The sequence below is a fragment of the Cucumis melo genome, chromosome 12 (assembly GCF_025177605.1).
Source record: "Cucumis melo cultivar AY chromosome 12, USDA_Cmelo_AY_1.0, whole genome shotgun sequence".
NCBI classification, from domain to species: domain Eukaryota; kingdom Viridiplantae; phylum Streptophyta; class Magnoliopsida; order Cucurbitales; family Cucurbitaceae; genus Cucumis; species Cucumis melo.
In genome coordinates, this window is record NC_066868.1 from 14,332,670 (window position 1) to 14,349,424 (window position 16,755).

Sequence of the window (16,755 nt, forward strand, 5' to 3'; positions counted from 1 at the left end):
AATTGTTGAAATTTATGTTTGGTTGAGATTGTTAGAGTTTTAGGGTTGAATTGTTGAAATTATTGTGGCTATCCTACAGCTATAGTAGCCTCTAGCTAGTTTTAGGGTACTCTCATTGGTTTTTATGTCCACAGGTACTGTGTCATTTCCCAACGGTTTCTATGAGGTAGATATGTTCCTGGGGTTGGATGATGTGTTTAATTACGCGGGAGGAGCGAGAGGATCGTCCTCGGTGGGTGACACTTCAGGTTAGTCCCGTTACATAAATAATTGAATAAACAATTAGGTTTATGTTTTTGATAATTTTTTTTTGTAGATTGCCCTTAACCCATTGACACTCTATGGAGACGTCATCACTCCCGAAACTTTGAGTTAGATAGAAATGTAGAACAAAATGGGAAGATCTCAAAATCAATTGCCTAAGGAGGCGACAAGCTTATCTCGCCATATGCAATTTAGCTCAGCAATATCCTCGACATATTAATGCGAGATACATTTCCAATCCAAGCCCTAAAATGAGCTGATGTACCTCAAGAGTACGTCGAGGTCGTCAAGGGTGGCCTACGGGTAAGTTTGAAAATTACCTTACATATATGTTAAACTTACATATACAGAAAACTAATTCGTATGTATTTTTCTTTTGTAGCAATGGTTCGTGCTTGATTTCACTGATCAAGCACTTACTCAATTTGTTGAGCATTAAATGCTCTGCACGTGGAAAGAGCTTAGGAGAGACAACCATAGGCATTTCAAGCAGTTCAAAGACTCTGAAGAAGCACTTGCCAACCTACCACCCAAATTGATAAATCGTGTGGAAGATTGACACTTCCTCAACAATCATTACATGACTCGATAATTTCCAGTGATTTATTTCTTCTACTTTTACTTTATGGTACTTCATTTTTGTTGTTTGGTTGTAACATTTTGATTGTTTGCATGTAGGAGCAATCAAGGATCAACAAGGCTGCTAGAGCAAAGCAGCCTTACAACTACTGTAGCGGGTCTAAGTCCTTTCTATAATGATAACACGTGCTCGCTGAAAAATGAGGCCAACCTGTGGACCGTGTTGTGTTGTTTAGAGAAACAGACACCAATAGGATTTGGGCTTGCGCATGCTAGTTTATGAAAACATTTATAATTTGCATTTTCTACTTGTCAGTTAATAATATAAAACTTTTGGTGTAGAATCAAATGATGGAACTCTAATCCCAACCTACCCCAGAAGGTTCTCAACCACGCTCTCTGGGGATGAGATATGTAAGACCGTTTTGGGTAGGTGACGGGGCTACTCAAAAGGTCTTGGTTGGGGCCCCAAGCTCAAGTCCTGACAGAGTATTGCTACCAGTTTTTCCTCTTCATATGATCAAGAGATGCACTCTAGAGAGGTTAGCAAACTAAGAGCTAACCTTGAAAACGCTAACCGCTTAATTGAAGAACAACAAATGAGCTTAGAGTTGCATGCCCAAAAAATGGAAGAAAGAGTCCGAAAAATGGAAAAAATGCATGATAAATGGAAGAATGTGCTCGAAAAATGGAAGAAAATGCACGAAAAATGGAAGAGATGAGGAAGATGAATGAATAAAAGAGGTGGGCACAGAGAGAATTGTGAACTCTTGGGGTGTGTATTTTTCAATTTTTAATTTGTTTAATTTCTTATCAATGATATAAATATAAATCTACTTGTATATCATTGTAGGTTTGGCATTCATTGAATTTGGCGTCCACGACAGTAATTAGGAGATTAGGTAGTTTTTTTCCTTTTTATGTAATTTGTTTTGAAGAATTTAAAGTATTTGCAATTTTTCTTATACATTTGGATATTTAATTTTATAAATTACAATTTTTATTTTGATAATTTGTTATTAATTTTGTGTTTGATGTCTTTCATAATTTTATTGAATTTAAATCGAATTGAAACCCAAAAAAGTACCTCAAGATAAAAAAATTGAATAAAATAATTAAAAAATTAATATAAAAATATCACCCAACATAGATAGGGTGTCGAAAATAAGCATCTTCTACAATGCTCTTTCCATGACATCAAGGAATATATTTCTGATGTCGTGTCAAAAGAAACTACTCCCAATGCTAGGATGGGACGTCGGGAGTACACCACTTCTGATATCCAGCGTCCATCTGCAGTGATGGCATCGAGAATAGGTCATTCTCAACGCTGTCCAATTTGGGTGTCGGGAAGTACTCTCCTGACGCAGTACTCTTGATGGTTTTTCCAATAGAGCTTTTAACGTCAGGCAATGTTTGCTAGACGTCATTGGGTATAAAACCCGACGCCTTACAGCGTTAGGAATTCTTCTATTCCTCGTAGTGAAATTCAAAATCTAGCATTCAACACCCTCAACTATTCAATATTAGCACAAAAATTAATTGGATACTCAAGACCCACTCCATAAAACTTATAATCTTACCCAAGTTGTGTCAAATCACCCAATTCGAGCTTTCTAACGGCTAGACAACGACTAAATTCTCCCAAGAAATTAAAACTAACATCAAAATAGAATGGATATTGTTAAATCAAAGTCGAAACTTAATGGGCAATTGAAAATCTTTAAAAACCCAATCTAAATCAATTAGATATTACGAGAAATTCAAGGTTAAACGACGACAGCAACCTAAGTTGGTAAAAAACTACAATCAGTGTTAAGAGTACTAGTGGCGGAGACCCATTGCGAAGGCCAATGACGACTAGGCATAGAGACTAGAGCGTGTCACAACCAGATATCTAAGGTGTAAACCTAAAACTAACCTTTCTAAGAATTTCTATGTTTTAAAAGAAACCTAAGTTTAGTGAAAGTTAAAATGAAGTTATTGTTTTGTTGTGTTTATAGGTTACCTAATTGAAAGAAGAGTTGAAGAAAATCTTATGTGTTGAGGCTTTGAGAGGTTGACAGCCTAGAAAGAAACTAGAATCAAGTTCAAATTGGCTAAGTGTTGATAAGTAGGCATTTGACATGTCCTAGGCGTTTTGGACATGACTAGGCGACCAAAGGTGTCATGTAAACCTTTAAGGGCATGTTTTAGGCATTTTGGAATGCAAGGCAAGCAAGGCTAGACGGTTTACAAAATGTTGAAAAGCCACATGTGATGAGAACCTCCATGTGCCAAGCTGGTCGTCATGGCAAGAAAAGAGCATTCAAGTTGAGCTATACAACCAAGGCAAGAGTGGTTAGTTGGGCAGCATGAGTGTCAAAGGCACACAATAAGAATTTTGAAAGGCTTTATGAGGTGAGTTGATGTGCATGGAATTTTGGATAATCTTTAGGTATTCAAGAACGATTGGTTGAGTGGAGAACATGTGTCCACAACATGCAAGACTTCAAATTTCGACAAGTAGGAGGTGACTAGGTTAGTCATATAGAGAGCTCTATAAATAGGTCATTTTCAAACAAAGGATGCTCTCAATTCCCTCGTGCAGTTACTCTAAAATTTGTCTCAAAAGTTCACTAAAAGAGAATACTTTATTATGCAAAGAACGTGAGGAAGTCTTCATCAAGTTGAAGAAAGAGAGAGAGGTCATTTTTTAAGGGATTTTGAGAAGTGTGGATTTCTTGAAGGCTATAGAACGCGTCACTTTGAATTTGAACCTGCAATTTGAAGGTAAGCTAGATAAGAAAATTCTAAAAAAGTTTTAAGAATGAACTTTTTCATTTTGATTGCTAGATTAGAGATTCTAAGCTCTAGAAGTTCAATGACGTTTTTTCGAATTTTTCAGTTTTTGGGCAAGGTTGAAGGGCGGTCAAAGGACCATGACACGGGGCCTTTTTTGTCCATGCATTTTTAAAGTAAGGATGTTTTCTACCCTTTTAGCATATAGGCCCCTAGGTCGTGTTGCAGGTCATGTATGCATAGAGTGTTCGAATGAGTCCGTTAAAGGGGGCGCAACCCACGTCATGCGACCATGAGGCGCATGGCATGTGTAGCACACAATGAAAGCACGTGGCTAGGCACCTTGAGGGTCTATGCATGTATGCGTGCTGCCTATCGCTCATGGCTAGTGCCGAGCTGTGTCATTATACTATTTTTTATTTGTTTAGTGTTTTCTGAGTTCTTTTAGTTAAGTTTTGATATTTTCTGATCTTAGAGGATTAAATTAAGCTTGAATTCTCTAATTTCATAGCAAGAGAAGATTAGGTAAATTTATAGATTGAAGAGTTAGCTTCAACCTATGAAAGACAAAAAATGAGTTTCAAACTGATTTTCTAAACTTGTTTTACTAAGTTGACGTTTAAAGCATGTTTGAGTTAAATGTTTGAGGTATACTTAATTTATATACTAATTTCTAAAGCATTAGTTTGAAAGATTAGAAATATTTAAAAGATTAGAAATATTTGAAATTTTAAAGCATATTGATGAATTTATTGAGGAATTTACAGGCAAGCATGATTGTGCTAAGTCTGTAAAATACTTGAGTTTGAAGAATATTTTAGCAAAGCTGATTTACTAGAGGTATAGAGGTCACTTATGCAAAGAATTATTGATACATGATGAGTTTGAGATTTAAAAAGCATATTGTTTGAAACCGTCAGATGTTTTAGCATGCTCTAGTCTATACCTATTATGAGATATTTAACAACTCTACTAGGGAGACTTTCCTATACATAGAGATCCTGTGATGGTGGTATTCAGTAGATGCCTAAAGTTTTCATCACTAAGGCTAGGTTAGGGATGAATGCCTCTACAGATGTCTAAACTTTCCATCTCATAGTAGCTATATGAGATATGTCACTATTGATGCCTAAACTTTTTGTCTCATAGTATCATATCTTGAGATAGGGCTCTATTGGTGCTCAGATTTTCGTCTCATAGATGTATAGAAACTTATGTTTGAGAAAGTTGTTTAGTTTGAGAAATATGTATTTGCTTTGTTTTGCTTAAAACTTATTTAAAGAATTGATGACTTATTTACTTATTATTTGTAAAGACTTTTATGTTTAAAAAGCAGTCATTCACTGGGCTATTTATCTCCCTTGTTTCAAAATGCTTTCTTACTTTCTAGGTAGAGATCATGGTCTCGGTGCGTAACTACGTCTGCTAATCTTCTAGTGTATTTCAAGTTTCTAGTACTAGTATGTGTTGTCTCTAGTTGTGCATTTAATATGTACCTGAGTATAGTTATAGTTTGTAAGATTGTGGGTTGTAAGAGAGTTGGTTTTGAATAGTTTGGTCTTTGGAGTGTAGATATCTTCAATAAACTTGTTAGACTTATTTTAGTTTGGGCTGCACTTCGTGTTTATATAGAAGTTGTTTCAAATTTCCCTATGTTTGTATTTTCATAGTAGGTTTAGTTCCAAATCTAGTAAGATCAACAGGTATTGTTAGAACGAGAACGATATCCATTGGTTTCACGTCATCTCTTAGGTTAAAAGTAGGTGGTGTAACAGTTTGGACTCACACGACTAGACTCGAATCTTGTGCAATAAACGCAACGGTTGTGTGGCAAGGTATCAAAGTGGAGCAGCATCAGCGTGAATGAGAGAAAGAGAGGGAGGGATGTCCACGAAAGGGAACTTTTTTTTTTGGGAGGTGGGAGGCTCTATGCTCATGTTCTTGAAGAAGAAGATCCAATTTCCTTTATCTTTTGTTTATTTTTCTTGAAAGGAAAGAAAAAAAATAAAAAAGAAAAAAAAATGAAAAATGCTTATATTGCCCTCAACTTAAATAAACCTTTTTTTTTTTCCCTTAGCTTCATTCTTTTCACTACCTATTAAATTTCCTATACCGTCACCCAAATAAAATTGATTCTAAAATTCCTCATCAAAATAATTCAACCTTTAGAGAATTTAAAATAAATTCAAACTTCCTTTCCACAACTTAGGAAATATTAATATAAATAAAAGGAGTGTGGAATACTCCATATACTATACTATTTTCCTAACCTTCCGTTTGGATTCCAGAAAGTTAAAGAAATGATTTTAAATCTTATGATTTGAAATCCGAGAAATGATTTTAACTTATTTATTTTGTTTGCAATGAAAAAGATTTGAAATGAATGTATTAAAAATTTTCATATTCAGATGATAATTGGAAAGAAAAAGAAAGTTAAGAATTTACTAATATAGTCTTTTATCTATGGATGTGTTAATTGAAAATTAGAAACTGATGAGGACAATTATGTAATTTACTTTAAAATCCTATGAAATCCCGTGGAATCCGACCATTTTGACTAGGAAAGGTTTAAAATAAAAACAAGACTTTATTGAAATCATTTTGGATTTTAAAATCGTCATTCTCTTTTCAATGAGAATAACGAAATTCATTTGAAATTCATTATAAACTGAAAATCCTCAAAATCCTAAGGCTCTAAACAGAGCATAAGTGAATCTAAACATTTCAAATTCCATTTAAGACTTAATTACCTCAATATCCATTACGTGCTACAAAGGGAACCTAATGAACTTACAAATTAGAAGCTTCGAAGATATGAGATGTACTCTTCTCACTATAGATATATTTATGTCTATGAATATAAATCAATAACAGTATGTTAGTCCTTCACCAGTGTTTGTAACACCAGCAGAGTCAAATTATCTTTTTACCCTTGGTTTATCTCTAAATTCTTAAGTAACAGTGATCCTCGAGTGAAAAATTTGTTTATAGGCCAACCATTAAGTAGAAACTTCTCTCAAGCCAGTGAGAAAGTAAGATTGTACTCTTTGTTCAAGTTTAAGAGACATCACTTAAGAAAACACTCATCTACTTACCCTAAAGTTGGGAAGGAGTGAAATCCTGTATTATTATATTTCCAGCTTCACACTTGGTCTTTCTCCAAAATGGTAGGCATATATTGAGTCAGTAAACTGGCCACTCTAGCACATACAAATCAAAAGACAATCCCTTGTGAACAAGAGTATTCATAATGTACTCAAGATTAAGACTACATTGTCTAGATTATCTTATTCAAATGGAAACCTAACTAGTTAATAAAGTTACATCTAGTTGTTACTATTTCGAGACCGTATCTTATGCAAACTCATTGCATAGAATACACCCATACTCGAATGTCACCCAAACGAACATGCTATATCATTGCTTTTGTATTAAATACAAAGTGGGTTGTATTCAAAGTGTCACCTAGATAAAGACCTAACTTCATCCCTATACTACCGACCTTTAAGCTGAAACTTGAATATTTATCCTCGTATGTTTTCACATACTGTTCAGGAGTCATGAGATAACCTAGGATGTTAGTTTTATTAAATTTAGGGTTATTATGATGCAACTAATACAATACAATCAATAAATATAATTGAAATAACATCAATATCTTTTTATTGGAGATGATAAATTATTTACATCTACCACCATGGGGTCTTCTTCGATATAACTTTGACAAGGAACTAACTTGTGAGAGTCTCTTTCTGAAAGAATGGAAGGAAATAGAGAAAAGTTAAAATATAACATTAGTGTAGTATTAATAGTGTAATGCTCTAAGCCCAAAATGTCACGCTTCACCTTGCAACACGTCTTGAACCTCACATTGCAATACACGACACAACCTGAGGAGCTCTGATGCTTCAAGTGAAACACGAGAATGCTCAACTTAAATTCTTGAGCCTTAGCTTTAATGCCTAGTTCCAACTTAACTCTTAACTATTAAGCACTAAGAACATGCAACGCTAGACTTCTTTTATTTCTTAAACAACATGTGTTCTAAATGTGCATATTACAGGTTTGATTTACAATAATACTTAAAGAAACATAAGGCCTCAAATGTCTAATGCAACTCCTTCAACTTTAAACGTTTGGCTAACGTCTCAACGCGTGGCAGCTTGCCTTACCTTTCCCAACTTGGCCTTAATGCCTAGTAACTGGAGGAAGGGAAAACTTAAACCATAAGTAAAATATTTAATGAGTGAGGTTTTGGAAATCCTTTTTGGGGCCTTATGTTTGTTTAAGTATTATTGTAAATCAAGCCTGTAATATGCACATTTAGGCTAATGGTTCATATTCTTTGTTCATTTTTTATTGCTCATGCTTGCTAACCCAATATACTCCTTTTATGCATTGGTCTGCTTCATACCGCCACAAGGTCCTTTTCCTCATGGTTTTCTTGACTTATTATGTGCACATAATAGCTAGTTCATTGATGGAAATAAAGCTGATAGTTTATTTTCACATACATAGCTTACAATTATCAAACATAAAACATTAACTTGAAAAATAACATTAAAAACTTTCTTTGGAAATCAGGCTTCTCATAAACATTAACGTGTATTTCAACAATATATGGCAACATGAAATTTTAGAAAGAAGACTTTAAATTCTCTGTTCAACTGTAGAAAATCAATCACTACACTAAGCTTCCTTCTTCTTTCTGAACGCCTAACTCAAAGCTTTTTTTCGTTTGATAGCTTCTTAGCAGCACAACACCTAGCTCTTTCTCTTCGCAAAAACTCATAATAACCTTCTTCTATTCTACCCTATTCTCCTATTTATACTAATCCTAAGTTGGGATTAGTCACTCCTTAAGCTCTTTTAACTCGCCAGCTCCTACTTGAATACTACACATGTATGTTTAGTAATTATCTAAGCTATGCTTAAGCTTAACCATGACATATAGCCTACTCATTAAGCACAATTGGGAAAATTTTCCCTGAAAATTCCTAACTCTCCTCGATTGGCTTCATCTCGCATTGAAACTCCAAGACGCCATTATTCTTGATGCATTTCCCTTTATCTCGCATTGCCTAGCTTTAATGCCAACTAGAACTCAAAACGCCTACTTCAAAACGCTTCCTTCCAGAAATCATTTTAATCGAGATCTCTTTCTTCAAACTGACCCTTCTAATTTGAACTGGGATCTCATACAAAATTTGGACCAAGATTTGAAATCTAGATTTGAGACCTAAAACATTATAGATAGTATCAAAGTAGAACCTCTCCAAGGAAAATGTGGTTTGGGGATGAATAAGCAAAAGGTGGTTGACTTAAAAAGAGATCTAAAGAGTATGAAAGCATGGTTAAGAAGAAATTTAAAATAATCAGAGGTTACTATTGGATTAGTCGATTTTTTTGGGCTATTTATCTCCCTTGTTTCAAAATGCTTTCTTACTTTCTAGGTAGAGATCATGGTCTCGGTGCATAACTACGTCTGCCAGTCTTCTAGTGTATTTCAAGTTTCTAGTACTAGTATGTGTTGTCTCTAGTTGTGCATTTAATATGTACCTGATTATAGTTAAACATACGTAGCATATACAGATTTTTTTTTTTTTTAAATTAAGAAATCTCATATTACCTATTTTTTTTGGCACAATTACTCCCTTTCCTATTACAAACTTCTTATTTAACGTAAATTAGATGGATCTCAGAGTGAAATCATGCCTAATTAGTTGGCACATACCATGATATTTTGATTTCTTTAGAAAATGTGATATCATAACAATAGTTCCAAGAAAAATGAGATTTTGTTTTTTAATTTCCCAACCAGACGTAGGAGGAAACTTTTTCAAATTTTCTTTATTATATTCAATTTTCATTTTAATTATCTAATGAATGGTTTCATCATTTAAATTTTTAATTAATTGCATGCATATTTTATTTAACTTCTTCTATTTTAATGTCCACAAACAATTTAAGATTTACCTGATAAAATTAATTCTATTTGTACTAATTACATTAATTATTTGATATATGTTTATACGCTTTTATATCACAAATTTTGTTATTTTATTTTTTCTCATAGTATTTTATTTTTTCTTGTTGAGAAAATAATATACTTTATTTCAAAAGAAATTTATTTTACTTAATAAGACAACTTTGCTTGAATAACGTATTTTATTTTATTATATAATCATTGAAATTTTCATTCGCATATACACTGTATTTTAAAAATAAAAAATTACATGCAAAACACATAAATTAACACCAGTAGTTTTAAAAGATACTCTCACACATTCCTTCTCTATCGGTCAATAAACAAGTTATCTATTAATCTTTTTATTCAATTAAGCATCGGACCTTTTTAGTACCACAAAACTAAGACTAGAACAAATCCTAACATCCTTAAATACTGAAAGAAGAAAAAACAAGATATTTTTGTAGCTCAATTTTCTATAAGAAAAACACTTATTTGAGATCACATATTTCGATTAGATGCATATGTCTTATATCGATTTGACTTTTATGCGTTAGGTTTAACTCCAAGCAATATATATATATATTAGTTATATGTAACGGGAGAGTGAAACCAATATGCAGAGTACTTACCACCACCAATGTTTCTATTTATTCAATAAACAAAGGACAAAGATCCCAAACATTATTCAAATAACATAAAAAAGAAGAAGAAAGAAAGAGAAGTAGTAGCACGTATTTATTGATGAAATGCAAAAGAAAGCTTAGTTTGTGATGCCATAGAATAAGATAAGGTGGTTTTCCTTCTTCAGATCAGTGAATACAAGGGTCCCATAGGTTCTGCTTACAGTTCCCTCGAGCGCCGTTAATCGTAGATGGTAGTTTGTCCCAGCAACAATCTGAAATTTTCCACTGATCACTTTTTGGAATTTCAGTTCAGTTTTGGCTTGCTTATTGTGTTCATTCACTGCGAACTCCCCTATGCTTTGGATGTATGGATCAGCTATGTCCTTTATTGGTTTATAGCCACCAACCAAATCCAACTGTGCCCTTGTTGCGGTGATGGATGACATTGATACGACGAAGAGGAGAAGAGAAGCCATGAAAAAGAGAGACCTAGCCATTGTAAATCAAGCTTGGAGTTGATGAAGAGTTATTTGATGGGTTCTTGGAGGAGAAGGGTGGTGGGTATTTATAGGAATGGATATAAGTGCAAATGAACGGGAAGAGATTACAAGTTTGTCCCTACAATAGGATTGTAAATGTGAGGATAGGCAAACATGATGAGCAATAATTAAGTTATTTGTGTGCCAAGATGGCAGTAAATCATGAAAATTTAATTGATGTAAATAGTTGAGAAAAAAAGGATGGATTTTTGCCGTATTAGAAAAAGCATCTTTGAAGAGATAAGATTGGATTAAATGTCAATTAGTGAAATTCTCTCTCAAGAAACCATTTTAACTAAGATGTCTTATTTAACAAATTTTTAGTGATTTTATTTCCTAATTATATTGCTCTATATAAATATATAGTAAAAATCCAAACTTATTAGGATAAGTTTGAATAGTACAAATTGATATACCTACGTAGATGTTCGATAAACAAATTAAAAAGGGTTTAAAGTATCGATAAAAATGATGCATCTTATTTTGGTGATACTACAAATATAATCAATTTTTGAAATTGTTACTGTAATGTCACCTTTGGATCAAAAATCACATGTTCAGGAAGCGAGCCGTTAGGGGTAAGATAGAAATAATAACAATTGTGGAGGACAAACAAATGGTAAAAAAAAAAGAGCTAGTTGAACCCGAATTTGCATTAATTCCATAATCCCTTTTAGATTGGAAAACTCAAGTCCATCCAAACTAAGAGGTCGTTGCGCGCAACATCCATCTCCATACTTTAAGTTTGCTATCAACTTTATCTAATTACTGGCTTTGAGTGTCGTAGGTTACGTGGCATACACCATATTGATGTTTTTCTTTGTCTTATAAATTGTCTTTCTTTTCAAAATTACAAATTTATCGTTGAAGGCACGTGAAGATTAGGTGAATATTCATGTCTAGATTTTGTCATCAATAGTTACCGTTGAAATGGATTGGATTGTTATTTGATACTATAGACAACCTCAAAAGCTCTTTAGTTTTTCGTAATTGTGTGATTTTGACCCTAGGTTTTAGAGAATGTTTTAGACATGTTTTCCAATTAAAATTCATTTTTGTTGAGATGTTGAGACTTATACATTAAAAAAATCAAGGGGATTTACAATTCTTATAAGATAGATGAGTTACTCTTCTCCTAGACAATTGATTTTGAGATAGGGACCATATACTATCAAATATGGTATCAAAGTCCATAAAGTCTAAACGAGTATTCGGTCCAATACAATGAAATTGATCCAATTAAGATTGGTAAACTTTTTAAGGCACGATCTTGAAGAAACATATTGAGATATAGATAAGAGCTATTCCTCCCATTGCCAGTTAATTTTGAGATGGAACCCATGAAATTAAATAATTAATATTCATCCATGATCATAGTATTTCAAATACTCTTAACTAATAATGGAAAAAAATTCTAAACATACTAGAAATGGTAGGAAATTACTTATTTCTCATAAATGTCCAGTTTTAAAGAAACTTTTCGTGGTTTAGTTTCCTTCAAATTATTTTGTTTCCACGTCGTATATTTTCCTTTTTATATGAGAATATGTTACAATGATTAAAATTTCATTAAATTAAATATTAATTACAAATTGTAATTATCATTTTCTCTTCGATTTACATTCTCCGTTGCCACTTGCCTTTTCTATTTCTCAATTATTTTAAACATTCTAATTTTTGACAAATTTCCTTAATTATTTGCCAAGCTATTACTGTGATACAATATTCATTTTGCTAACAATTTATTGATCACACCCTTTTAGTTCAAAAGTTAATTTATATGTTATTTTAGTGGGAAACTTTCATAAATGACACCAAACTATTTACTATCTGTCTAACGAAATTTATAAAATTAGTCATTTTTTAAATGTTTCAGGTTTGTCTTTCCATCTTTTTTCTCTTCTTTGCGATTTCTTTCATCGTCTTCTTCCTGCAATTTCTTTCCATCGTCTTTCTTATTTTTCTCTTTTTTTTTCCGCTGTGATTTCTTTTCATCGTATTTCTTCTTTTCCTCTTCTTTTTTTCTGCTGCGATTTCTTCCACTATAAGAGATAGGGGTACTCCCGACGCACAAAAACGTCGAGAAATGATATGCCGACGTTTTTCACGGCATCAGGAGAGGCATTCCCGACACCAAACCAATGCCACTTTGACCGATGCATGTCACAGCGTCGGGAGAGGCATTCTCATCGCCAAACCAATGCCACTTTGGCCTATGCATGTCACAGCGTCGGGAGAGGCATTCTCGAAGCTGTACCAACACAGTGTCAGGAATGCCTCTCGCGACGTTGTGACATGCGTCGGCCAAAGTGGTGTTGGGAGTTCCTCTCCTGACGAACCTTATGCCGACGCATAATGCGGCGTTGGGAATGCCTCTTCCGACGTTTTTTTTTCCGACGTCTTTTGTGCGTCAGGAAACCCTTCCCTGCGTGTCTTATGCATCTTAGTCCCGACGTTTCATTGCGTCGAGAATTTCTTTTTATATATTTTTTTAAATATGTAATTTCTAATTTTTTTTCCTAAAATATTTTGCTTAAACATTCACGACGACATTCAGATTGCTCAAATATTTTTTTCGACGTTTTGGATTAAATTAAAACAAATTCAAAATAAATTAAGAAATTAAGAAATTAAGAAATACAAACAAAAATTAAAAAAAATTAAAATTAATAATACGAATAAGTTCAAAAAATATTAGTAAGTTTAATACAAAAAATGTAGTTCTCATAATACAAAAAAACGCAAACATAACAAAAAGTCTCTTAACAAGGCACGTACGCGTTATTCTACATCTTCGGTCGTACAATGATATAAAAGTAATTAAGTTAGTACATATATTCATATGTTCACTGTATATTATCATTGCAAAAACTTAAGAATAATGGAGATATATATGAAGGGATAAAAAGCCCTTTACAGCGGAAGAATTACATAGACTCAATTTTAATTGGAATTGAGGAAATTAAGGAATCGCATAACTTATAATTTTAATTTAATTAATTTAATTAAATCAAATTTAATTAATTTAATTAAATCAAATTAAACTAAACTATTAATTAATTCTCCAATTAATTAATTTCTAAATTTAATATATTATATTTAATTTAATCCAAAATTTGAATCATATTCAAATATAAATTTCTCTCCTAACCTTTAGTTTTAACATGTATCACATACAAATTAAATTTTAACCTATAGTTTTAATATGAATCTAATTCACATTAAATGAATATTTGAACTCATTCAAATATTTTATTCTTTCATAATATATTATTGAATCATATCCAAAATTAAATTTTGTATAATAAAGTCTAATTAAAATATAAATTTTATATTATAATGTATCAATATACATTATATTAATTCCCAAAAGTAAATTTGAACATTTTAAATTACAACCAATATAAATAAATCTCATTACTATTTATGAGCCAAGGGACCTAAAGTCTTTATGAGAGGTTGTAAGGGAAATACCATAACCCATTTCTCTAATTTTGTATAATAGACATCAGTGGAGCCAAATAATGCAAAAGATTGCATTTCGCGGCTTGACGAATTCCTTGTTCTTGACATTTGTAGTTTTTATAGTAGTTGGATTTGTATTATGAACTCCATGGCTAGAAGCCTAAAGTCTTTATTATTAATGCAATACCATTTCAATTTCATCCTCTCATTCCTTTACCTATCACATACTTTAGTTCTCTATACTTCAAATGAAACAAAGAATGAGTTTAGTCTCTTGAAGAGTGTCTAAAAGTTCATAATGTTTAGTTTGTTTAATAAGAGCTATATTTCAACACCTAATTCTATTCGAGAGAATGAATTAAATATTCGAAGTTAACTACTTGAGAGAGCAAGTAACTAAGACCTCATTAAACAAGCATAGAATAGATTTTAGAACTAAAATTAACTCTATGGATTCCCCCTTATCATACATATCATAAATGCACGTGTGTGTGACATTAAGGTGTCAAGAGGTTGTCTGCCTTAAATAAAGGATGAAACATGAACATTGCGGCCTAAAGGATTTAGATAAGATTCATCTAATTATTTCAACATTTGCATCTCGAAAGGTGAGTAAGTGTAGTGAAAGCACCGAGAGGTTGCTAGTCCTAAATTGGGATTAATTAAATAATTCATATCATCTTAAGAAATTACATTTTCTCTTTGTATCATATAGTGGTATATTGAACTTTCCTTCGATACCTTCGGTCTTTAAACAAACTTAGTTCAATAACACTCATAATCCTCCACATCCATGTCATCTTTTACTTCACACCAGTAGTTTACATAATAATAATAGTTAGATACTTGATACTGTGAATATTGCACACTCAATAATCGCATGAGTCTTTGACGAGCGTTATGATCCCACATTACTTTAAAATCCATGTGTTCATCCGTAGGTTACCAGGAAACCTCTCTTTTCGCTTACATTTGGACAAGAGAGAGGAAACCTTGTAAGCAACATGACATATCATTAGAATTAAGCAATGAAATAAGATTATGGTCGCTCCTTTTATGACATGGACATAGAATTGTTGCCTAGCTTAGTCGCATATTAGAGCTTTAATGATAAATCCACAACATAACAAAATATGATTCACTAATGAACAAACAAGTTTTTGGCACAATTGTTAGGAATTTTTACTAGTAAAGTGGATTAAACATTATCTTGGTCTTATGTGTAGAAGCTCAATATGTGATGTATTGCATGTTTACCCAAAGAACACGTTAACAAGTTTACGAGTGAAGGAGACAATCCTGAATTCGAATTTGACTCGAAGATTGAGCGAACTTTTCGGTAAAGGAGTAGAGAAAGAAGACAGAGGCGACAAAAAGAAAGAAGGGCAAACAACAACGAGAATGTGAATGTCCCTCTGCCACCTAATGAGTAGAACGAGGAATCATAGGAATAGAATTTAGGCAATGCGAATGAAGCCCTAGAAAACGCTAACCCAAACTTGATAGCTCACAATGTTAATAAGCCAATAAGAGAACGTGCCTCTCCGAACTTGTATGACTTTAGCCCTAGTAATTTACCCTATGTTTGGCAACATGAAGTTTGTTATGCTCCAGATGATTCAAATCGCCAGACAATTTGGAGAATATCAGGGATATCAAGGATTCTTATGTGACATGCTCTTCCTTCCATCTGCCAGGTATTTAAATTTCACATTTGATTGTTTATTGATCAAGATAATGAATATATTTAAACTGAATATTTAAATTTAGATTATATATTTGAATAATTTAGTTTATGTTTATTTCTATCTACTAAAATATTGATTAATTTCTTAAGTCAAAAATTGATTAATTTATCTTTAAACTAAAATAGTCATGTAAAACTAACCATAATAAATAATTTAACGATAGATATAATTATTTAATTAGAATTTCTACATTAATGATTTAAGTTAATTGGTTTCTTAAAAAAGAAACTAGGAAACCGAGTGTCCATGAATTTCCTATGGGGAATCCCCTCCCAAATCCCCATGGGGAGTTTCACGGGAACGAGGAATGAAATGGGAAGTAAGGTTTGGGACGGGAAATTGCATTCCTAGCCTCGCCCTATGGACATCTCTAACCGTAGAAAGATATTTTATATAGTTGATTGATGTAACAAATCTTTTGTATTTTAGGTGTAATGTTAATATGTTTAACTACGACGACTAATGTTAATATGCTGGAATCAGTCTTTTTTATTTTGGGTGTATATTAGATAAACTTCATTGATGAATGTGTAAAATATAGAAAATGATAAAAAAAAAAAAAAAAAAAAAAAAAAAAAAAAAAAAACAAATTCCTAAATATATACTGTGCAAAATTTAATAACAAACATTATTAAAATTGACTTATTTAACACTAATTTATGAAATAACCAAATCCTTCTTTTACCGTTGTGTATTCTGTTTAGTTTTACTTAATAGAAATGTGAAGAAGAGAAGAGTCATGATTTTGCAAACTTGTGAGGTAAGATCTTGATTTAAAAACAAGA

General features: G+C 32.6%; 1 protein-coding gene across 1 annotated transcript; it reads right to left on the reverse strand.

The window, feature by feature from the left end:
* Positions 1-10,355: 10,355 nt before the first annotated feature.
* Positions 10,356-10,715, reverse strand: LOC127144156 (cysteine proteinase inhibitor 5-like). The gene has a single exon (XM_051079724.1). It carries the CDS (start codon positions 10,713-10,715, stop codon positions 10,356-10,358), a length of 360 nt encoding a protein of 119 aa, XP_050935681.1.
* Positions 10,716-16,755: the final 6,040 nt, after the last annotated feature.